This window comes from Aythya marila, assembly GCF_965140915.1.
Source record: "Aythya marila genome assembly, chromosome: 8".
Classification (NCBI taxonomy): domain Eukaryota; kingdom Metazoa; phylum Chordata; class Aves; order Anseriformes; family Anatidae; genus Aythya; species Aythya marila.
The window spans coordinates 28,212,973-28,237,534 of record NC_139049.1 but is presented as its reverse complement, the minus strand read 5'-3'; the positions used below and the strand labels follow the sequence as shown (position 1 = coordinate 28,237,534).

Here is a 24,562-nt window from a genome sequence, read left to right as displayed (position 1 = left end):
CTAATTCACTTTTTAGGAGCAGCCCTGTAAGGAGCCATTTTTTGAATACCTCAAATAAAGCAGAGAGGTGGCATGGGGAAGGGAGAAGGGTGTTTTATTTCTTGCTTCACTGGCTGTCTCAAAGTATGTAGGAACCAAATTATACATTTCAGCATGACAGTGAGCAATATGGGGAGATGTCCTGATACGATTTCCTGATTACCTGTTACATTGCCTGTCTCTTCTAAAATTATCCTATTGGAGGCAGGAAATAACAGGTCTATTAGTGCAATGATTGTCCAGCTATTAGTTTTTAGAGCTTTAAATAGTCTTATCTCAATGTACGTGTTTGCCCTGTGGCTCATCTATCACCCCTAAAATGTTTTATCAGCACCTGAAAAATCTCAGCAAGAGGAATAGCCTCAAATGTTACCCATTCAAGTGGTTTTCAGATACAGGGTATATTTTTTTAAAGGTCTTTTAAGATCTGATGCAATTTGTTAGCTTTTCAATCCCATTTCATAGCTCCCGCAGCACCACTTACATAAATGCTCCTAACCAGCAAGGAAAGGATATCACAATAGATTAAAAGAAAAACAGGTTAACAGGCAGCAAATCAATGTCCATTCGGCCTCAGACATTTGTGAAAATAAGGGATTACGAAGAATTATTGCCAGGTACTTCAAGTGTGAAGACTTTTGTGCCATTTCTGTCTTCCTTAACAGCGGATAGTTGTTAGGAGCTTGAGAAAAGCTCTCGGGGTCAGAAGCATGTTGTATTAGAAATAAGCAGAACTTATAAAGCTTTAAGCTGTTGCAATTCTCTGTAAATTTTATACTATTTGACAGTGAGATGATGAGAATCTCAGTTTTTCTTCAAAGTACATTGAGTTTCTAGTTTGAAAATGAATTTGTGTGTGTTATCTTGAAGTCCAATGGAGATGAGAGGGAGATGGTGTTTTTTTCTTTCATTGCCTACTTGATACTGCAACCACTGCTATACAGGATCCTAGAATTAGAGCTTTCAGTGTAGATGTACCTTTACCTAGTTTGGACCAAGCCATTATGAGGCATTACTTTTTAGTGAATCAAAAGGCAAAAACAGAGAATAAGCTTGACAAGGTGAATTTTTTATATCCAGGGCTTTACAGATAGCAGCTTCACTACCAGAAAACAACTGTATTAGTAACAGAAAAGATGATGCAAAATAGAAATGCTGAGTCAGTTGTAAGTAAACATCTGAAAATGTTCCTTGGGGTTTGTTATTTGTAACCTTTACCATGTATTTGCCACCTTACACTCTTCACCACTAAAATCTGTGGGAGATCCCCCTCTTACCCTTGAATAAGACAATTATGTTCTTCTGCAGAAGGAAGTATGAGTTATGAAGGAGGGAATGGAAAGAATTTTTTTCAGAAAAGGAGAAAGTTAAATTGTTTTTGACCAGTATAAAAACTTCTTGCTCCCATCTAACCTTTTCCACAGAGGGCCTTTCATCACTAGTATGTGTTAGTTTTAATTTGGGCAGAAAGCAGCCATTAAAAAAAAATCACCTTTGGTGAAACTGTATGGGTTTTATTTACAGGGGCAAGAGGTTACAAACTTTTGTTGGTGTTAGGAACCCTACAAAGGATGCATTGCACTTGAAAGCTCATGATGGACACTTAGCGAGCCTTCATTTTCAAGTGTGATAAAACCCACTTTCAGTGTCTTAGAGCACTGTTAGGGTTAAGTGCTTTGGGATTTAAAAAACAGCTCAGCAGACAGCCAGGGCTATTACACTCAGCAATGAAGAAGGCACAAAACTGTGGAAAGAGGACACAGGCGGTGCTACAGGGTGACATTCCCACTGATCCACAGACCCATTATGCCTCAAGCTGCAAGGAGGTGGAAAGCAAGCGGTGGTTGTCATTGTGAATTTTGCATGTTAGACCTCCCTCTTGTTAAACCACGGTATAAATGATGTGGAAAACGTGATTATGCTTTCCAATTCTCTTTGAACAGTATGTTAACATATAGGAAACTCTGCCTCCTTGGTCCCTGCTGTGATTTTAACCTAACATCTTTCTGCTAATTAAGGAGCAGGCATGATCACCACTAAGATGTGTGTGGAAAGAAGGAGTAAAACAGAGATGAGCAGCATGGCAGCAAGCTGCTTGGAGGTCTTCACACACTGTGGCACTATCGTGGTTTGCAGTAAAACCTAGGGTGTGCTCTGCGCTTACAATCTTAGCTTCTCTCTTGCTGCTATTGCAATATTGGATTTGTACTGCATTTCTCAGCCAGCAAGGGTCCTGCAGATGGAGAGGTCTTTCCTGTAAGTGGTTGTTTTTGTGTTGGTTTTGTGTGTGTTTATTTTTTTTGCTCTTGTGCATAAATAATTAACAGTTAAATCAATCATGTCAAAGGTTGAGCAAGCTGTATCAGATAGACACACCTTCATTTTAGTCTGGGGTCAAAGTCATTTGACACACACAAAAAATAAGGCAAAAAAAGGCAAACAAAAAGCCAGTCTCAGCCATCTTTCCTAATAGTTTGTCCTCCATGTCCAGAGATGAAAGGGCAGCTGGTCACTGACTGCATTCAGTAACGCTCTGAGAAACCGGCTGCCAGAACAATAAAAAATCTTCCTGTTCTGGTCAAATTCCTACAAGGACTGAGTTAATGTGCTTCTTTTTGTTAAATGGTTATCATCAAGTTGCCAAACTAAAAATGCAGCAGCCAGTTACTTCATTTTCAGAGATGGTACCATCTGTGAGGTGAGTACAACACATTTAAAAGGTGACACACTTGTCCAGGTCATTACACTGAGGTCGGTTTGGGATGGTGTCAGTGAATATGATTAATTTTATGTGCAGCATCCATCATTCCCGTAATGAGCAATTTTAAATGGATTTATTCCTTGTGGCATTGGAGCAATCAGATCCTTGGCCCAGGGCAAGAGACTGTGGTGCTAAGGCCACAGGGCAGGGCCGCGTCTCCTCAGAGAACCCCTCTGGTGTTCAGCCAGAGGAAGGCTGGGAAAACAATGATATACATCACTTTGTACAGGGAAATGCAGATTGGGAGAACTTTAACCCTCCAAAACGCTTGTGGTAGGTTGAAGAGGAAGGCTGTTGTGTCTCAGGAGTCAAAGAGAGCCATACCCGAATTGAGAAGCAGCGGGCCTGCGAATGCTGCCTCAGCAGGCAACTGAAGAAATACTCAGTGAGGTTTTGAGGATCCCAATCTGCCTCTGAAAGCTTGATTGAGCTGCTGGGAGGCAGCCCTTGGTGAGTTCCCTGCCCTGTTTATGCCCACATAGGTCAATACTCCGTCTGGTCTTCTGCTTGTGGCCTCAGGGCTTTGGGTATTTTGGGGAAAGGCCCAAGCCCTGGCGAGAGGCAGCACCCGGGATCCCTGTGCAGGCAGAGGAACTGCCCGGCCTTCCTCCGGGAGACAAACAGGCATTAAAAGCAGAAATAGATGAATGATTTTGCAGTCTACTCCTAGAGAGCTGGCTTTGGTTCACTTACTGCTTCCCTTTTGCCAAGACTTGAGTAATTCATTTGTTGAAATATTCATTTATTTCTGCCTCTTGATAGGAGCATTGCAAATGAAAGTGTAAATTGCTTCGGGACGGATCTCTGCTTTCTTCCCACTTGCCTGCAGAAAGCTGTGTGCTAACAATTACAAAGTTTACCTTGCAGATTTGCCAGGTGGCGGGTCATCTGCTGTTTACCGTGTGGAAATCCAATGAGCCAGCAGTTCGTCCTTTTCTGCTCAAACTGTTCTCAAATCCTCCATCAGACTGGGATAGGAACGGTGGTGGTTTCGAATCGCCGACAGTACATTGGCATGATGAGTACAGCACAGACAGTGTTTGCTCTGTACCCCATCAAACTGCTGCTGCTTTTTGCCACACTCGGCTTCCTAAATGTTCATTGCTTTGGGTAAGTGAACTCTTCTAAAGGGATATCCTTGGGGTGATATGATAAAACTGGGAAAATCAGCACCGACTGTCTGCTTTTACGCTCTATGGGGCGTAATTGCTGTCTTGAGCTATTTCTGTGTTTCTAATGAATAGTAAAAGACATTGTTTGGAAGTTAACGTGGTGCGTTGTGTCTGACTTGGGAAAAGTAATCCCGTCTGATAAATCTGGTACGACAAATTGCCCCGGTCGCATTGTAATGGAGAGTTGTGTTTGCAACATGCAACCTCCTGACGTGCCAGCTGCCCAGAAGTGTGCTGGAAGGAAGAGGTTTCATTTTCTTTAAGTACATAAATGGCAAAAATCTGCCTGATACTTGTTTCTTTCTCTATCAGCTTAATAGATTTTGCTCTTTCAAGGGGCTGCAGTCGATCAGTGTCTGTAATACTTATGCTCTAACTGCATTTTTCCACTGTTCTCTGAACTTTGAGCTCTGAATTCATGCTTCAGTGAGCTGATGAGTTTTTGTAATTCCTTTATTCCGTGTGATTTTTTAATATGCAGTAATGAGAGCCCCTTGTCAGGCAGTAAATCATACAGCTTCAGCGGGTGTTATCCTTGTATTGGCGAAGGAGCTGGGAACACAGCAGAGAGAGTTTGGTTGTCAAAGTGGTATGAAAAGAAACTCACTGTCAATATTTTACTTGAGCTTTCCCACTTAGATTAGGTGCTACAAGGAAGCATTTGTCTGGAACGAGGATTTAATCAGAAATAGTGAATCTGCTGAAAGAGAAGGCAACATTTTGGCTGCAGCATCATGGAAACCTTGGAGACAGTTGTACATAGTGGGGCAGAAGAGTGGAGGCTCACACTTGGGGTTCAAATTCATCACTGGGATGAATGGGATTAATGGGTTAATGACTCTACTGAGAACTGAGAATAGATAATACTTTTGCACAGTTTGAGAAAAAAATCACCTGCTTGGCAAAGGGAGGCACTTAAGCCTGGTTTTGAAAAATAAGAAGTGTGTGCAAGCCGTCTTTTACATTGCAGCTGGTGTTTGTTGTAGGGTGCCTGGCCCTGGAGCTATTCATCACGTACAGCAGCCAGGGACTGGGTACAGCAAGAGCAGGGAGCAGAGGGACAAGGGCAGGAGCAGGTGGTGCAGATTTTCCTGCTGGCCACTTTGCTGGGTTATTTTGTAGGGCTCAAGCAGCTTGAGATGATGCCCAGGCTGCTGGGATGAGGGTTGTGGTTCCCATGTGGTGTGGTTTAACAGGTGATAATCCTCTTCGGCATGTAGTTTTGCACTGACATAGGCCAGGTTGTTCTGATCTCATTGTTTTCACACGCTGAAGCTCTCGTGTTGTTGAATGCAGTGGTGGGAAGGAGTCCATGGGGCTGGGTGGCACCAACGGCAGCGTGGCCAACAGCAGGCGACCTCGGTCCACGGGAGACGTGCCACAGCCACGCGACTGCATCCTCTCCACGTGGTCTTCATGGAGTAAGTGCGATCCCTGCCAGAAGAAACGGGTGAGTGCTTGTGGCCAGGGCATGAAGCCTGAGAAGGCACCGTCCCACTGATGGTCCCCTGTAGGACCTGGGGACAGTCGGTGCCTCTCAGGATTAAGATGCTTTTTGTTGTCTGCCAACAAACATTCCCTACCAGAGGAGCCCCATCAAACGGAGGTATTGACCCCAGTAGTATGAACAGCAAAATCCTCATTGCTAGAGGGAGCTCTGCTAACAAACTGGAGAAGGCTCAACCAGGAATAACCAGTAGTGTGAGTCGTGAAGAGTGAAGCTTTGTATCAAATAGTTAATCTTAAAAGCTGGGGAAAAAAAAAAAAAAAAGAAGAGGGCTAACATATTGGACGGAGTAATTGACTGCTTCACAGCAGTGTTGTGGGCGGAAAAAATCCCTAATGATACAGAGGGCCAAGTAAATACACTGACAGAAAATAACAAGGGATGTCGTTACCAGCGTTAATTGAAAGAGAGGAGATGTAACTGAATCCTTCCTTACGCTTGCAAATGCCCGTACTCCTCTGTCAGGCACATTTAAACAAACTGTCATATAAAAGCAAACTTTCCATTATCCCTTCCAGTTCTCAAGCCTTACTTAGTAAAATTTAAACTGTCCCAGATCAGAAACATTTGAAATGAGGTGTGTTAGCAGTGTCACGCTTCTTTGCCTACACTTTTTTTTTTTTAATCATTCTGCTCTTAGATCTCCCCAGCACAAAGTTTGTTTTTAAACTAGGGAACCATAAAATTCACAATTTCTGTACGCTCCAGTCAATATTCTGTTATTTCATCACAGTACAGGTTTGCCCGCCTGGAACAACCTTCTCAGTTCAATGGAGAGCCGTGTGATTACTCTGACAAAGAAACTGAAGACTGTGTTACGAATAATCCTTGCAGAAATAAAGTCAGATGTGAAGGTTTTGTGTGTGCAGTTACAGGTAAGGATTCACTGCATGATGCTGTGCAGGTGACATCTCTGACATCACCACACACAACTTTCCTCTTCTACATGAGTTTGCCAGGCTAACGAGATGTCAGACATTGACCCTGGCCCATCCACGCTTGTGGTGTATTTGCATCAGTGATTTTGAGTGACTCTGTAAGTCAACATGTTAGTCTAAAGCATGTCCTTAGAATCTCAAAAAAATCCAAATACAAGTTAAAAGCTAGTTGTATCAGTAAAATCTGTAGCACACGTGGTTGTGATGGCAACAGCAGAACATGTACAAAGCATCACATACCCAAGAGCATAAGTTATTATGGTGCTCCATGTGGCATTTCTCTCCATCCATGTGAATGACTGATTAGTCAAGGACTCTCCAAACAGTGTGGGAAAGCAAGGTAGGCATTAGCCATCTCTAGAATTTGGTGGCCTCTGCTTTGTGCCTGCTCCCTGGCAGTAGGGAGAAAGTGTGCAGGGAGCAGGGCAATGCAGCAGAGGGGCAGGAGATGGGGCAAAGCTGCTGGGCTCCATTTTTCTGCTCAGAGGTAAAGAAGAGACACTGCTGATCCAGTCTTGTACCCAATATGTGAGTTTTGATGAGACTGGGAAACAAGAATTCAGTAATGAGGGACATGGGAAGAGAAAAAATAATATCATGTACTGTCTGCAGAAAAATCTCCAATGTAAGTTGTTTTTTTTTCATAAAATATTCTGTCCTGTTTTATACTTTATGTTTTTGTTGTTGTTGTTTATTTTTTTTTACCTTAGATTGAAAAAGATTTTAAGATTTTGAAAAGTTTTGAGCAAAACTGAGTAAATGGAATTTGGTGATTAAAAATCAAAGGCTCATGGAAGTGGCTGAGCCACCATCCCCAGAGGTATTTAAAAGATGTGGTGAACGGGAATATGGTTTGGTGGTAGACTTGACAGTGCTAGGTTAACAGTTGTTCTCAATAATCTTAAAGATCTTTTCCAACCTAAACGATTCTGTGATTCCATGAAATAATTTACAGGTAGTTTTGAACCATATATTACAAGATCCTTTTATTTCTCTTCCAGACTCTGAGCTGGGGGACTGTGATTTTGCAATATTACCACTAAGCATGACAATAGATTGTTTTCTGAGTAATGTACATATTGCAACCTAGGGAGATGCATTATGCGGAGGCTGCTTTGTAATGGGGATGATGACTGCGGGGACCAGTCAGATGAAAAAAACTGCAAAAAAGTGTTTCAGAAATGTGACCGGAAGATGGAGCAATACTGGGGAATAGAGAATCTGGCAAAAGGGTAAGTCCGTGATCTTCATGAGACGTTTTGTACAAGGGTAAGGGCTTCAGCCACAAACACAGACCCAAGAAGAGCTGTAGCCATCGCTGTATCCAGGAGTTACAGTCGGACAGCATTTGGGGTCTTGATCCAAAGCCCAGTGGGAAAATCCTTATTGACTCTGTGAGTCTTTCTGGGAGAGACATGGTGAGTAAAGTCCCAGATGTATCCAGTACATGTGCACCCTGCAGAGAGCATCAGCTCAGCCTGCAAGTGGACATTGCACGAGCTAGAGTGTGCCCTTTGTATTGTCAAACCCTGGGGAGTGAAAAGAGAAGTGTAGACACCAAACACTTCCCTTGTGTCTACAGGTACTTGCAATTAAATCAATCAGTGAGAGAGATGCAATCTTTTTTTTTTTTTTTTTCACAAGTGTCTTAAACCAGCATCTTGGGTTGCCTAGAATCTGAACCTGTCTATGGAGTTGTATTTTTGCACAGTGTAGTGGTTTATTGCTTGCATGTTAGCAAGCCCCAGCTTTCTGAGGATTCAAATCCACATCTGAACTGAAACAGCTTTTACTAGCTAAGACTGTGGCAACTTCCTGTAAGATCACACTGTGTGAAAAGAGTCCTTTTTTTTTTTTAAATTCTGGAGGAAAAAAAAAAAGCTTTTTACTTAAAAAAAAAAAAAAAAAGAAAAGAAAAAAACATTGTAGGAAAATGATAATTTCCTACTTACTCTCATGAGATATGGCTGCTGTTCATGTCATTGCTAGTGCTTTGTACTTCTGAGTTTAATCAAAATTTAAAATAATGTTGGACAATTATGGGAACATGCTTCTCATCTCTTTGAAGCTACAATTGCTCAGTAATTTGCTTTTAGTGGACTTCCCTCCTTCTCAGTTTGTTCTAAAATTAGAGTTAATATTTTACAGCTTCAGTGTCATTATCATGCAAGTCTCTCTCCCCAAAACAAGGAGAGGCAGGTCTAGCAGAGGCTGGGAACAGTAATGAGAACACAACATGGCCTATAGTAAATTTTTTCTTTTTTTTTTTTTTTTTTTTTTGTGAAGGGGGTGTGCTCTAATGACTCATTACTATTTGATGATGAATTTTGGAGATGAGTAACACATCCTGTGTGCCACAGGGGTGCTGTTAGGCTGTCCTGACAGCGAGTAACAGAAAGGTTTTTACTGCAACTAACCCACCAGCAGCAGTGGGAAAAGCAGTGAGCCTGGCTAAATTACTCCATGAAAAAAGGTTGCAGCGCTGCATCCTTCCTGGGCACAGGTCGCTGTCCTTCATCCCTAGTAGTCAAAGTAAAGTTTCCCAGTGACTTCAAGGAGCTGGTGAAGGATTGTTTGGCTGCCTAGATCTTATTCCCTGACAATTTTTACTTCTTGTCCACTGACTTGTGGTTGACCAACACAGCAAAGATCATGACTGATAAACTAGAACAAATTAAATGTCAATTAAAAATTAGTCTGGGCTGATGACATGAGCATAATTCTCCAGTGTTGTTCCTACTTGGGTAGATAAAACTGCCTTTCTGTAATTGATATCATATTCAGCAAAGTGTCAAAATTTGTCTCTGTCTTTTGTTTGCTTGTCAGGCATTGAGTTTTTTTGGAGGGTTTGGGCTGATTAAACAGTGGAAGAGACAGAGCTTTCTGCTGGGCTTTCAGAATAAAGAAGTATGCAACAAAGAGCTGTCAGCTAAGCATGAAACCCTTTTGCCTTTCTAACCCAACCCATTCTATGTGTATCCCTAAATCAATGATAAATTTAATATTTTGCTGTTATGCTTCATATACAGGTTAAATATCTTCACTAAAAACTTGGAAGGATTAGTTCTTGATCACAAGTACTATGCTGGGGGATGTTCTCCCCATTATATTGTGGACACAAGATTCAGAAAACCATACAATGTAGAAAGCTATGTGCCAGAGGTACGTGTCAGATTCTTCTGCAGCTAAACATACATAAGTATATTCCAATAAATTTAGCACAAAATACCGATCAAGTTTCATTACTAAATTATTTTTTGAAGGATTTCAGAGCTCATGCAATCAAATGGGATGAGACTGAGTGTAGCCCAACTTTTAGGGCTAATAACCCATGCAGTAGATGGACTTGGAACGGTGCCTTTATATTAAGATCTGTGTGCACTGGAATAGATGGCAAAATTCCCTTGAACCTCTCCACTGCAAAGCCTAGGCCTTTTTGACTGTAGTTCATTAGGAAACCTTTTCCTCTCAGGGTTTCTACTTTCATTGCTGTCTATGTTTCACCATCTTTGCATAAGATTGACATATTCAGTAAAGGCCTGAGGTCCTTGCAGTATGGAGGAGATCGTAGCTTTCCTACTGCTATAAATCAGGTATTCTTGAAGTAGTAGTGTCAATAACAGTAATGCTTTGCAATTATACAAGGCTTTTCATCTTCAAAGTGCAAGCATTAATTCACAAGTATATTTGTATCTGTTCTCCCTTTCCATGCTTCAGGTATATGATCACTACGCAGGAAATAAAATGTGTTGTTTTTGCTTTCTGTTTAGACCAAAGGCAAATATGAATTTACAATGACGGAATATGACTCCTACTCAAGTTATGAAAGAAATGTCCTAAGGCAAAAAGCTTCTCAGTCTAGCTTCAGCTTCGGTATAAAGATACTCCAACTGTTTGAAATTGGTTACAGTCAAAATGACAACAGGTTCAAGAAGTTCATTCAAAGGATGAAAAGCTTTTCTTCAACAGTAAGCACCGCTCTACTTAATTCTCTGCTAACACATTTTCTGTATTTGTGTCTCTGTTGATTTCATCCCCATCGTCAGGTCAGCAGCCATGAATAGGATGAACAAAATCTTTCCCCCTGATTGGATTTTTCAGTTTGTATTGGTCCAGTGTTTATAAAGCTACAACACCTTGGTTTGTGTTTGCAGCACCCAGGAGCTTTTCTTTTCACAGACCTGCCAGGAACCAGGCTGCCAACCTTTAAAATTAGCCACAATCTTGTACAATCTGTCCAGTCAACTGCTGAATATCCACATTCAGGTGTTTGGGGTGAAATCACTTGCAAAAAATGAAACTAAGAAGCAGGTACAAATGGCCTCCCCTCCCTGCAGTAAACTTGCTGGTAGGAGATGTACAAATGGGACCCTGAGCAGGGTCTCCACGTGGGTGCAATCAGAAGAGGGAATCTGTACAGGTGAAACTGGGGTTTAGCTAATGAACCCAGGAGTCCAGGGTTTCCCCTGCACTGTGGGTGGGTTACACTGAGTAATGGAGAAATGTTGGGTGGAAAAAGGGGCAAATAGGATTTTCTGCGGTTCCAGGATTTGTGCACCAGTAAACGGTCCAGAAAACAGTCTGTGGTGTGGACAGCTGTTGCCTGTGTGTTCGCTGCAGGATAGCATGTCACACATGAAGGGCCATTCCTCGTTTAGGTGGGTTCAGCAAGGCAGGAGCTGTCACTTGGGTAAATGATAATGCAAACAGCGAAGCCAAGCTATTCTACTGTAGGACAGCCTTCACAATAAAATGGAATGAAAACTGCTAGCAGGCCTTCCGTGGGTTTAATTATAGACTAACACATGCCATTTTACTTCAGTTGATGTGATCTATCTGCTGAATACATCATTCATCAGATAAGGACACACACACCACAAAATACGGATGGCACAGTCACTTCCAGCCTCATCTTCAGAGATGTGGTCACAGCTGTGATCTGAGGCACACTTTAAGCTGGCTGGAGATGCTTTAATCTATAACTCCTAGGACTGCTTTATGAGATTCATTCTGAAGTAGTGTGCAACATCATTTGATTTCTTCTTTTCATCTGTTATTGCTGTAAACAAACCTAGCTCTTGTCAGTGGTTTAATAGTACTGCTGATCTATGTCTCTCCCCCCAGTATACAGTGCGCTCAGCAATGGCAGAATATTCCTTGTTGCTATTAAACTTGCATTTGCTTCCTGCAAAGTGACATTTCCCATGACAAGATCAGAGCTATATGAGAAGCATTTGCAGTAGATATCCAGAAAGAAACCCTGTACTAAGTCCTGATTTTATTATTTAGCTACGGAGTTCTGTGTTGAAATGCCTTTGATGGGGTATTCCGGCTGGCCCAAACTGGACACTAAATTCTTTGGACATGACAAAAGACCTCAGTTCTTGACATTTATGCCAGGAAAGGGAGGTATAATATATACCCACACACACATATTTACACAAATACATACAAGTGCGCATGTGTGCAAGTGTTTGTGTTTTCCTCTTTCCATGGAGTCTTGGTGATAGCATATTCTGCAGAATACAAATATAAATATTAATGTGGATCAGCCAGAGAATTACTGACTCATGTATAAATCATCATGCTTTCAGTTGTTCAACTTTTTCAGGAGAGAGCCTGTGAAAGCAAAGGCTGGTCAACACTGTTAGAGGTAGAGCACTCTCTTGGGATGCTGTTTGTGTCCTTGCAGCTGGCAGAGCAGAGGCTTGAACCTGGCTTTCCCCATGTTGCAGCTGAACAGCAGAGCCGTCACCTCTCTGTATTGGATGTCCCCCCCTTCATCCTTCTCCTCTCTTCAGTACCAGTCAGAATCCTGATTTTCAGAAACTTTACTACTAAAAGGCTTGATTTTACTAAATTAAAATATTTCCAGTTGAAAATTGTTAAATTGGTAAATCCTGACCAGTATAACTATGTAATGGAAAATACTGACACGTTGTGGCAAGAACGACACCACTCACTTCTGGATTCTCTTGCGTTTCTGTATGCCACGTAGTCCAGCAAATTCATTCACGCCCGTTCTGAGCTGACTGTTGCCACTTACAAGCTGAAGCCCCGAGCCCTGATGCTGCATTACGAGTTCCTGCAAAGACTCCATCAGCTCCCACTGGAGTACAGCTACGGGGAGTACAGAGAGCTGTACAGAGACTACGGGACACACTACATCACCGAGGCTACCATCGGTGGCATCTACGAGTATACTTTAGTCTTGAACAGTAATGAGCTCCAAAAGGCAGGTACGTGCATCTGCAGCTTGTAAAAAGGGCAGACCCAGCTTTTCAGTGGGAAAATCCCTCTCCAGGCACCCAGTGATGGTTCAGATCTGAGGACAGAAAAGAGAGGCTGTGGAAGAAGGAGCCAACAACATCTCAAAGACAGCCCGTAGGAAATATGGGAGTAGCAGTGTTTCATGGCAGTGAATAAAGCACCTGGTTTTCAAAGAATGCTCAGCATCATGGGCTCCGTTGAGCTCTCAAGCTGTGGGTGCTGCCAGTTCACAAAAAGGGCCTTGGGGCAAGTGTTTTAGACTACACATTCAGGGGGCTGACACGATGTTGAGATGAATGAGAGTCATGTAGCTTAATGCCTTTGTTAGCTTTGAAAGCTTTCTCCTAAGTTCTTTTTCCATTGCCTTTCAAATGGCAGTTTTGAAACACCTTTAGCCTCGAGAGCTTTTCCAGCATGTAGGAAACAGTAAATAATTTGCTGGGTGACTCTTGTGCCTGACACTGCTCTTGCTCTTTGACTCTGGCTTCCTTTTTTGCAAGAAATGATGATTGTTGTGTAGGGTAGAGAGAGCTGTGTGACATTAATCAATAGCTGCACTCTCTTATTTATTCATTGGCATGGGAGTGAGGAACTGCCTTCACTGTCTATTTGTGAAAGCATTTAGTGGACTCTGCTTTGTGCAGCACTTGGTCTGTTTGCTCTTCTGCTGGCTAGGAATGTGCTAGCTTGTGCTGCAGCACGTATGGCCCAGAGAGACAGACTTCAGGTTCAGATTTCAGATATTCAAAACATCAGCAGTTTCTCAGATGATGGTGTGGGTCTGTCACAAGCAAACTTTTGTTGAACTAACATATATTGTCGTTGGCATCCAAATGCTACCGCACGGTATCTGCAGAACTAGATCAGGAGTCTGCAGTAGAGCTCAGGGTAGTAGTGCTCCCTCATCTGTGGGAAAGATGGCAGTGGAGAGGACTGGATTGTACCTGATGCTGTGCCAGGATGTCATAAACCAATGGTTTCTGCCTTAATTGCATATGGACTGCAAGCATTAATAAAGGCTGCACTGGATCAACCCCAATATCAGATGTGTGGGAAGACCATGAGATCTTTTAATTATCCCAAAGAAGGCTTCATCTTTTCTACCAAAGACAAATCACATATCAACTTACATTTTCTGCATATAAGGACATAAAAAGAGCTACTTTATTAAAACACCACAATCTTTTGCTGTTTATTTAAGGTTATACTTTGAGCGATGTCCAGAAATGCGCACAGCATGGCTTTAAAATTGGTGGAACTATTAAAGGTGTCAGCTTGAGTCTTGGAGTAAACGTAGAAGGCTGTAATGCCCTTTTAAATGAGATCGGAGGTAAGCAAGAAACACTTTGGTGATTTTATTTCTGGCTTATGTCATAGTGAAAAATCTTTTCTTCCATCGTGGTGGAGAGAAGTTTCCGGCTGTGGAAGAACTTCCAAGCATTACAGCTGGCCACCTGAGGGAAGAAATTGAGTGGGCAGGTATAAAGGACAGGAGGATGGGGGTATCACTACAAGGGAGCAGGACAGGCACAGGACACACAGTGTAGGAAACCAGGCTGCAGGTGTGAAGCACCCATGGCCTTTCTCCTGTGCCTTCTCAGTGGGATGGGTCATTTCCAGAGGTGCTTTGCTGTGAGCTTGTGTCCCATTTCAGTCCACAAAGAAATACCTGTGTGAAGCTGACCGCTTTCTGAATGCATTTTTTTGCAGACAGCACCGCCAAAAAGCAGTATGTGGAAGATTTCATCGCCCTCGTGCGTGGTGGAGCAAGCGAACACATTACTGCACTGGCCTACAAAAGCCTGCCGACTGCCACACTAATGCAGGAGTGGGGAGATGCTGTACAGTACAACCCCGAAATCATACAGCTGAAGGTACTGTATGCTTCGCTTCATTCAGCCTCACTTAGCTGAGTGCCTCGGAGAGCTCTGTGTCTGGAAAAATGAGATTTAAAAAAAAAAAAAAAAACAACAGGGCAATTTCTAGGGCAACTAATAGAACTATATTGTGTAGCTCTGAGAATGGGTGATCAGGAAATCAAAGTTGTGATGCATTAAAAAGGATGGTGTAGCTGAAAGCAAATGAAGTAAACAGCTTTTACCCTTTGTAACTTGTCCACACTGATGTGATTGCTTACTGCCCACCCAGCAGGTAAGACTTCCCACTTTATCTTCTACCAATATATCACTTAACAGAAGTATCACTGGCAGCATATAAGGACTTCTTTTGCTTGAAATTTCTTGTTGTTCATGAGTAGCAGTGACTATTTAGCAACAATTCTCTCTGGTTCAGGAGGTCAAGAAGCTCACCATACAAGCTTGGATGTTTGTGCAGATTAGCTAAATAAAAACAGGCCCTGGGTTTTGAAGGGTCAAGGGGTTTTGATCCTATAGAGTTTTAGAAATGCAAAGTGCTGTAAAAGTGAAAAGTGAGCAGAAGCATGTAATGATTCTGCCTCATTGTTTTTAATGTCAAAATAAGCTCCTTCTGAGTGCATATTGATTGAATACCATAGGTAGAAGAAAACATCCTTTTAAAGCAGGAGTTTGGACTGTCAGAGGTGGAAATTGGTTTTGTTATTATTATTGGTCTTCGTTGTGAAATTAATTTTAGGCAAAAATATTGATATTTGTAACAGGAACTTGGTTCTCATTGAATTTCTGACATTTTGTTTATAAATAAAAAATAAAAAAGGTGAATTCTAAGCAATCTGAAGCAAAGAAAATATCAGTAACTTGGAAATACTGCCAGTGCCTTTCCAGCACTTGCTGCAGTGCATTTGCCTTTCCCATGCCCCTGGTGCACCGTGGACAGAGTTTCAGAAATTCATTGGGAAGTTTCCCAGCAGGAGACAGGGTGACCACAACGATCTGCACAGATCCCATTTCCAGAAAGTTCTCCCACGGCCAATTGTGGCATCCTTTGTCTGGCCTGGCATCAGTGGCCAGGCTGCCCAGTGAAAACCCCAGACGGATGTAACTTGCATTTGGTATCTGTGATCCCTCATTTCCATACCAGAATCCCTGTGGGGTTTGAAGATCAAACATACCAGCAGAGTCAGCCCAGGAATGCTTAGTTAGGGAAAACTGAAGCAAATCAGTTCATAAATCAACTGCAGAAGGGCCTTGGCAGGTCACTCTTAGTGTATTTCCTCGTAAGTATGATCTGAATTCAAAAAGCAAAGTATGGATCACAGATAATTGATGAAGAGGGAACATACAGCAGCAGGAAATGAGCATTCTTTATTAAAACCTCCTATTTCTAGCAGTTAGAGACTCTAACAGCAACACAGGAACCATTCATGCTTACTGAATTGCAGCAGCAGGTATCCCTACAGCAAGGTTGGGAATCTGGGATGTGTCGTCTGAGGAGAGGCACCAGCATCATCCCCCTGGCTTTAGTAGATGACTGCCAATCTGTAGGGCACACCTAAACTTCTCCTCCTTCTCAGAAAAAGGAATAAGAAGGACAAAATCTCCTTGTTTTCTACAGCGTGTTCACTGTGCTTTGCACTCTTACCTTCCACCACTGGGCCTACCTGTGGTGCTTGTGTTTCAAGATCACAATCCTCTCCCTTCTGAAGGCAGTGGAAACCCTTATCTTGGCTTCATAAAGAGAGAAATCAGCCTTGAAATGCAGAAGTGGTTGTACTGAAAATGCAATGTGCTGTGCAGCTGTGTGAGGAATGAAGGAGATTTCCGTGGGTGGGTTTTGGGGGGTCCTTTTCAAATTGGGGTGAGAGAGCATTCAGGAAAAGTACATTTGATCAAATCTGGTCTCAAAATGTTAAAATCAAGAAAATGGTAAGTAAGTGTTGAATGAAACTAAAACTTCGCCTGTTTTTCAACTAACTGTGTGGTGCTGAATCTCCTTATGCATTTGCAGTGCCTTTGGTGCTGTAAACCAAGGGGAGGACTCTTGCAGGGATTCCTGCTGCTGCTGTTCACTAGGTTGAAAGAAACACTAATGGGAAACCTGGAGCACGTGCCACAGGCCCTTCATTTCCCTCCCCAGCTGTGCTCCCATGGTTGCTCGCACCATCTTGAACACCAAAATGAGTGCAGTTCCTTCCCTCCCTCTAGGTGCAGCCGCTCTACCAGCTGGTGACTCCAACCGACTTCGCTAATGCAATCACAATAAAAGAAAATCTGCGACGGGCTCTTGATGAGTTTCAGCTGGAGACCAGTTCCTGTCGCTGCGCTCCATGCCAGGGCAACGGGACCCCCTTTATGAAAGGTAGGAGGATTTCACGCCCCTTCTCTGGCTTCTAAGAGCAATGAGCAGGGAATTTGTGGGGAGGGAGGAAGCTTAGCAAGTAAACTGCTCTTTGGTTACTGCTGTAATTTCTCTACCAGGTAATAAAAAAAAAAAAAATAGCTTTTTTAAAAGATGGTCTATTCATAGAGTGCCACAATTTAATAAACACAGTAGGGTCACAGAATGCACCTTTTCAATGGGAGTGATCATCTGTATCAGTTCCATGGAAAAATTTGATCCCCTTTCAATTATGTGTGAAAAAAAGCAACAACTTGATGTCTCCTCCTTTGCTTTTAAGATTGCTTCCATCATCCTGGAGAAGTGACTACTGTCTCAGCATTAATTAGTGTTTGTAAAAGTGTTCTGAAGATGAAAAGCACCACATAAGTGCCAAGCACAGTTATCACCATCACCTCCCCCCATTTCTAATAAGAAGCTGTCCTCCTTTGTAAGCAGACTGTGATTTAAAAATGAAGGGGAAAAATAATCAAATCAAATGAAAACCACACTGCCTAAACAGAGATATATGATGTGATGAGAGCTTCTAACAAAGGGACCAATTTTTTCAAGTGCTTAATTCCAATCTGCATCCGCAGAAGTCCTGATGAGGATCGTTATCATCTAAATGTGCCTAATGCAGAAACGACTGCTTCAGGTACCAGCTAGATGATTGTAGCACTTAAAGGGTTTGTCTCGTGATTACCCTTGTTTAAATAACTTCTCAGGATATAAGTTAGGTTAGTGTTTCATTTAGGAACTTCTCAAGGAGAGGCTTTCAATGTCCATTACTTTCCGAGGTGGGAGCTCTCATCCCAGGTTCAGCTGTGGGAAGGAAGCATGCCGTGGCCCTGAGAAGCTCAAGCGGGGTTTTGCAGGTGTCCCTCCTGCACAAACCCTTCCTCACCCACTGCAAACGGCTTGCTTCCCTCCCAACACTGCCAAGACATCTCTGGCAAGGAGCAGGGGGCTTGCTGGAGAGGCAAGTGGGGCAGCAGCATGCTCACAGCTTCCCTGCTTAATTGCTATTTTATACTTTCACCAACGGAGAAGAATGCTGACATAATTTCATCCTCCCAGAAGAGGACTGAAAAGGACTGTGTGTCTGCAAGGAAACAAGACTTGAAATGAAGTCTGTAATCCCACCATCTCTGCTTGCTTTCAGGGACGGAGTGCGAGTGCCTGTGTCCCGTTGGCTACCGTGGCACTGCCTGTGAGATCACCAACAGGAGAGGTAAGTGGCCCCCAGCCCTCCCGCTGGCTGTCCAGCCCCATGCACAAGAGATTGGGGTCCTGCAGAAGTGACCATCATCCTTTGCCTGCTCTCTTCTAAAATTCTGAATTTCTTTGTGCTCACCCAGAAGTGGCTTTTCTTCTGCAGTTCCAAGGCACCCCCACCGACCTTGCAGTTTTATCAACATATAAACTCCTGCCTAATTTACAACCCATGGCAAGCCTTGGGGCTCCTCCAGCAGTTTTGTTCCCTAAGTTTTCCCCTTTGATACAGCCAGTATGTTGCAGACTGTTTTCCTCTAGATATGCTACCATGCATTTTAATCTTAAAATCTTATTATGTTGTTTTGAAGCATTTACTAATGCTTCTTGGTCACTTTGTATTACTGCTGTCTCCTGACTGATGTTCTTAACTCCTTCGAGTTTAGGATGATCTGTGACTTTAATCATTCTGTTTACTTCTTCCAGCTCATTAATTTAGATGCTAAATAATCCCAGATCTCAGGCACCCAGAGCTCTGGCACCATCCCACAATTTGATGCACAGCATTTATCACTGCGCTTTGTTTACAGTCTTGTAGCCAGTTCTCATTCTGCATGACTGTGTCCTAACCAAGCCAGGCTGAAATACATTTTAAGCTGAGATTTCACCAAGCAGAGGGTCAATTTTGTAGGTGTTTCTAAGCCAGTCCATTCAGCCTGAAACTGTGGAGTCGCTTACACCTTGTTCCAGTCTGTTTACTGCACACATAATTACATCCAACCCTCCCAAAGACTCACATCCATCCGCTTGTCAACATACAACTTCCTTTCCCACTCCCCTTTCCTTCTTTTATGTGTTGCTTCTGTGTTCGGCTCTGTGATTCTTAGGATGCTGAATTTATGTCACTCACATGCTCAGGGTCCAGAAGAAGACAGTGTAATAGGCAAAGCAGTGGGTAGAAAGCTGAATATTCAAGCTGTTGTTCACTGAAGAAGAACATGCCAACATTATCCCTAGCACCTCAAAATGTGGCTGACAATTTAGTGCCCTTCTTAGCAAGGCTTGGACTAGGTCAGTGAGGGAAACACCCAACAACAAAATATAAAGCTAATTGATGCTTTTTTCTTGTCCTTGCTGCATAAAGGGTAGTTAGAACAAACACCAGGAATGCTGAACAGAGAATTAAATGTGTTGGAAACAATCACTCATTGTTAATGACTCAAGTATGTTGTTGGTGGTATGGATGGGGCAGAGCTGTTTGTATTTATATATGATTCGTGGAAGCTGACAGCTCTCCCCTTGGAAAGAGCTGCTTTATCCTGACACTCCTTTCTGGCTTGTTCTTTTGTTTTCAGATACTGCTATTAATGGAAATTGGGGTTGCTGGGCCAGCTGGTCTCCATGCTCAGGAGGTCAACGAACACGGAAACGACAGTGCAACAACCCTGCACCACAAAACGGGGGTTCGTCATGCTCAGGGCCAGATGCTGAAACGGTTAATTGCTAGAGGCAATCATTAAGAACTCACACAAAAATGATGAGCAGGTTGCAGACTGAGTGGGAAGACGTTACCTGACTGGCTCACTAAGTTGGCTTTGCTGTGCTTATGGGTCTCATCCACATGCGTTGAAGCTGGAAAAATTTCAGAAGGCTTTGGGAGTACCACACCTTTGGACATGCTTTGCAGTTGTCCTATGCAACTGAATGTGCTTACTGTTCTTAATAGTGTTCTGGGTCTCAATTACAATGGGCTAATTAGGATGAGCTCGATCTGCCTTATTTAGTAGCTGTAGATTTTAAGTTTCTCTTTTATTTTTGAATGTTTCTTTGAGATAAGAAAAGACTGTTTGATCTTATGTGCGCCAGAATGTGCACTAATATGCAGCTTCTGTGAAGACAGATGTGTCATGTGGAGCAAAATACAGCATATTAAAGTCTAAATCTCAATGAGCACAATAGTATCTAGCGTGACATTTAAAGCTGCTGTGCCTCACTACACCAGTTTCCCTACTTATTGTATTTAACTTAAATTGTCTGTCATACCAGAAATTTTCTTGAAGGAGTGAAAACCAAATTGTGAAGCAGTCTGGTGACACCACGGCATTGTTATACGACTGAATAGCAGTTGTACTCTTACTGCAGAGGCGAGCTTCCTCCTGCACGTTTCTTCAGGCACACTGAGGCCCATGTGCACCCCAGTCTGCTCAAATGCACTGAGCTGGTTCCTTGGGATGCAGGAGGAAGGACAGAGGGATGCTTCTGGGATGGGAAAAGGCTGTATTTCAGTAGTTGCATTGCTGCTCCTCTCAGGTTAGGACATCTGAGATGGAGAGAGCTTGCTATGAAAAAAGTCAAAGCAAAACAAATGGTTTGCCCTTTGTTACTGTCCCTGAAGCCATGCATCGCAAGCTGGGTCAAACAAAAGAGGATCTTGTACTGAATGCTGCATGTGGTTTCATGACTCACCTGAGAGGGATTGTTCCAGGGACTTCCCTCCTCCCACATCATTGGTGCTTCATGGCTTTTGCATTGTTGGGGCTTGCTGTAAAATAACTAAAGACATCTTTGTTTAGGGAAAATAGCACAACCAGTGCAAAGTTCCTCCTAAATGTTGTGAGTCTTCTAACACCAGCAAGGTCAATTGCTCTTCCAAGGGCTTTTAGCAGTGCTGGTGATGATGGGTTGGTATCACGAGTTTCTCTTCTCTCAGACTGACGTTGTCTAAATGCACTTCTTATAAGAGCGACTCAGGCTCTCTGACATCCGAACAATGGAACATGCATTTAGTTTTAGCCTTCATGCCGCCTCCACACTTATCAATAAGGTTTCTGTGACAGCTTTAAGAAAGGAAGAGCACATTGCATATGTGCATATGTAAAATAAGCACGATCTGTAGTCATAATGGGCTACGTAATTGAGCTGCCAACCAAAAACATTTCCCTTATCCACTGTGTAACCGTTATATCTTTTGTGTGATAGAAAAGCTTCGTACAGGGTCATGGTCAATAAGGTCACTGCTTATGCTATATGCAGTATTCCTCAATGCTTTGTAAAGAGTCCCTGCAAAAGCTGTGCAAGAGAGTACCCTGATTACCAATGTGCTTTGGTTCATGGGTGCCTTTGAGAACGTGCACTGCAGTGCAGTTGCTTGCTCTTGCTGAGAAGCATTGATGTGATCTGATTAAGAAACTTTCTCAGATGACTAGAGCTGCTTTTGTACATTTGAACACCTTTCCTGACCATCAAGGTGGAGAAAGCACTCTGACACATGGTCATGGCGCATCTCTCCACTGCTGCCACGAGCAGTGAAGCAGAGCCAAGTATAGCAACCTGAAGGCTCTCCCCTGATCAGAAAAGCCCAGATGTTTTGAAATGTCAGTGCCTGGGTTTGGATATTTGGCGTTGGCCTTTGTTGCTTCGTTGTGTGTTTTATTTATTTATTTATTTATTTTGAGGAGGAGAGAAAAGATTTTATGGTGTTCAAGATGAGCAGGATGGTCTACCTGAGGTATAGTTTCAGGGGTGCTTGCACATTGAGCCTATAGACTCCAGAAGCCTCCTATAAAGGACATAACTTTATCTTGTCCTTGTGATGTTGTGCTTAGATTTAACTAACTAATCATTTATTATGACCTGGAGGGTAATAAAAATTACTATGCTGAAGCTTTTATTGTTTCATTTTGGTACACATTAAATTTTGGTGCTATCTTTTATTGGTGTTTCTCACTTCCACTTTCTGTGCAAGTTTGCATTAACAACCCAGGTATGAAAGCAGGGTAAGGCTGCAGACACGACATGTGCATGTTCTGCACTGGGTATGCCCAGTTCCCTGGCGAAGACTCTTGTCTCAATGGGTTTTATTACATCCCTTATTACATTCCTACCCTGGTCCAAATAAGTCATCTTAATGGGGGCTTCTTTAAACCTGCAGTAGTCCTGTATTGTGGTTTTGTCACCTGTATCTCGCCACTGATTTGCAGTTACCACCACACTGCTGCTATGTGTAAAAAACTGGTGCTTCACTTGTCATGGCTTAGCAAAGAGCTGAGGTACCAAACTGTGCAATTGCCACTGCTGATGCCATTGATGTGTGGAAAAAAAGAGCTCCGTAAATGTGGAAAAGCTGTATTTTCTCCACCTCCCTGCCTGAAGGTGTTTGTGCTGGGATGTGTGTTGGATCTGGTCAGCATGGCTTTGGAAGGTCCAGAAACAGTATTTTGGGTCAGCTGTAAGTGCCAACTTTCCCAGAATCAAACCTACTCAACTCCTGCTGCCCCCAAAATCATCAGGAATGGGTCCATTTCCAGCCGGGATTCATTTGCTGCCCAGCTTTTCCTCTCAAGTGGACACTTTACATTTACCCATGAGGCTGGGACGTGGTCTAGGCTGTGGCTGGGGTCTTGTAACCCTGTGTGGTAGCCACAGGGTTTCTAAATCACTCCCCATGTTCCTATTCCTCCCTGTCAGATGAACGTAGCTGCCCGTCCCTGTATTGTGTTGCTGGCTGCAGCGGCCTATCTGCGCGGCCTACCTGCCAGCCCTTGCAGTGGTGGGACCGGAGAGCTCGGTGACAATATCAGCGCTCCTGACATCCCCACCCAGGTTCCCAGGGGCATACAGAACAGAAATCTTCTTTACAGAGAAAGTAATGGGTGTAGAGACAGAGAGAGGTTGTTGGAAGCACCCTGGCGAGTCCTTGTGGAGGTGTGAGCAGTCCCCACATTGCCAGCTCAGGGTTCTGCTGTGCTTGCTGAAGAACCCAGTAAGCACCCCAAAAACCCGCCAGCTTTCAAGGCAAATTACACCTGCTGATCCTTTTATACCCCATTTGAACACCGTCCCACTTGCGTAAATCAACAGCACTAGAGATGCAGACAGCAATTATTACCATTATGGACATTTGTGTTTTATCTATCAGTAGTGCAGGACTCGGAGTCCCACCATGCTGGGCATGACACAGCCCCACAACAAACACCAGCCTCCCCCAGACCCTCCAGGACCCGGTGTTTCTTTTGGTTTGGGCAGGACTGAACATTTTCTTCCTTCCTGTGCCTCTGCATTAGCACTGGACGAAAAGGGAGGCGACAATTTCAGAGCTGCTCCTGGTGGGCAATCCTCGGCTGCTGTAAAATCGCAGGCTCGGGGGGACGCAGGCGTTTGGGCACTCAGCGTGACATTGACCCCGAGGTAGGAAACAGCCCTTATCTCCTCTCCTGTTAGCTGGTTATCTGGAGCCTGCACCTTGCAACCTCAGGTGTATTGTCATCAATCATTTGCTATTTTCCGTTGCGTACTGGTTCCTCGCTGCCCTTCCTTTGTTAATAACCCAGTTTGCCTATATCCATAAAAATATCTGATTGTGATACCATTTATCCAAAGCACCATACATCCATCATGTACTTATGAGAGAGATAAACAAGGTCTCCTGGGAAATATGCCGCAAGAAATATATAGGATAAATAACTATATCAAATGTATGTCAGTGTGCAAGAGGGGAAAATCCATTCATTAAAGCCAGGGTGGAACTGCAGTGTTTTATTGTACCCTCTAAGCTTTTAGTTTAAGTAAGAAATGTACATTTTTGCTGCTTATCTCATCTAGCACAGCTCTCATGCTGGCCACTTCAGCAGGAGATATATTAGCTTCTTTGACTGGCATTGTAAATGTGTAATTGCTCATAATCTCTCTCTCTCTTTTTTTTTTCTTTTTTATTTATTTATTTTTTATTATTTATTTAACAGACCTTACAGGCAGCTTCTCCCTCCCTCTGACTGCAGCTTCCCTGCTCCAGAGCTGCTGCTGGGAGGACAACCAGGCTCTGGGTGAGCTGGGAACAAACCTTGGGGCTGCTGGTGTTCCTCTGCTATCGTCCCTTTAATCTCTTGGGTTTCCTATTGTAGTGTCGGCGACTCTCCAGCATGGCATCTATCCTTCTAGAAAGGTCTCCGAAGCTGAGGCTGCAGGTCCCCTTCCCGCAGGCCTCCTCCTCCCTTCCCAGCCTCCCAGGCACCATCTTCCCCTCTGATTACTTCTTCAACTGGTCACAGAGGAGACACGCTGCTCTCTAACCCAGTTGACACTCATTTGCTCTCAAGATTTGTCCTCAGCCCTGCCTGGTCCATGTGCAGGTAAGAATTGAGCCCATGAGCCAAGCTAGCTGTGGTTATAGGAGCCCTGTCTCATGTTTCTACACAACATGCCAGCTCCGTGCCAAAGAGTGTTGATAAAACTGTGGCTGAAAACTGCTGCTCTGATCCCACATTTCACATTCCTCTGGGCTAAATCACACCGAGTTCAATGGGTGCTTCATGCCACTGCATTTTCCCAGCATAGAAGACATCAGATTCAAGCCCTTGGGAGCAAATTTGTCTCTGGGTGAGCACAGCCTTTACCTGGAAAGGCAGGG

The 24,562-nt window shown here is 43.3% G+C and overlaps 1 protein-coding gene across 2 annotated transcripts; it reads left to right on the top strand.

Moving 5' to 3' along the window:
* The first annotated feature begins 2,621 nt into the window (after positions 1–2,621).
* C8B (complement C8 beta chain) lies at positions 2,622–21,819 on the top strand. 2 transcript variants are annotated; one of them, XM_082766423.1, is made up of 14 exons: positions 2,622–2,737; positions 3,078–3,250; positions 3,668–3,910; positions 5,269–5,422; positions 6,213–6,354; positions 7,508–7,649; positions 9,447–9,579; positions 10,188–10,385; positions 12,416–12,656; positions 13,889–14,017; positions 14,398–14,561; positions 16,770–16,923; positions 18,107–18,175; positions 19,512–21,819. In XM_082766423.1, exons 3-14 carry the CDS (start codon positions 3,714–3,716, stop codon positions 19,661–19,663), a joined length of 1,875 nt encoding a protein of 624 aa, XP_082622549.1. In that variant the 5' UTR covers positions 2,622–2,737; positions 3,078–3,250; positions 3,668–3,713; the 3' UTR covers positions 19,664–21,819. The 2 variants fall into 2 exon arrangements, with proteins under 2 accessions (XP_082622549.1, XP_082622548.1); XM_082766422.1 differs by lacking the exon at positions 3,078–3,250 and having other exon boundaries at positions 2,624–2,737.
* Positions 21,820–24,562: the final 2,743 nt, after the last annotated feature.

Excerpts from the sequence above, each read along its gene's own strand:
- C8B (XM_082766422.1), top strand. The coding sequence starts at position 2,643 with ATGTGCTTCTTTTTGTTAAATGGTTATCATCAAGTTGCCAAACTAAAA. Across the intron at positions 5,423-6,212 it reads ATCCCTGCCAGAAGAAACGG|TACAGGTTTGCCCGCCTGGA; the intron begins GTGAGTGCTTGT and ends ATTTCATCACAG. Across the intron at positions 12,657-13,888 it reads TAATGAGCTCCAAAAGGCAG|GTTATACTTTGAGCGATGTC; the intron begins GTACGTGCATCT and ends TGTTTATTTAAG.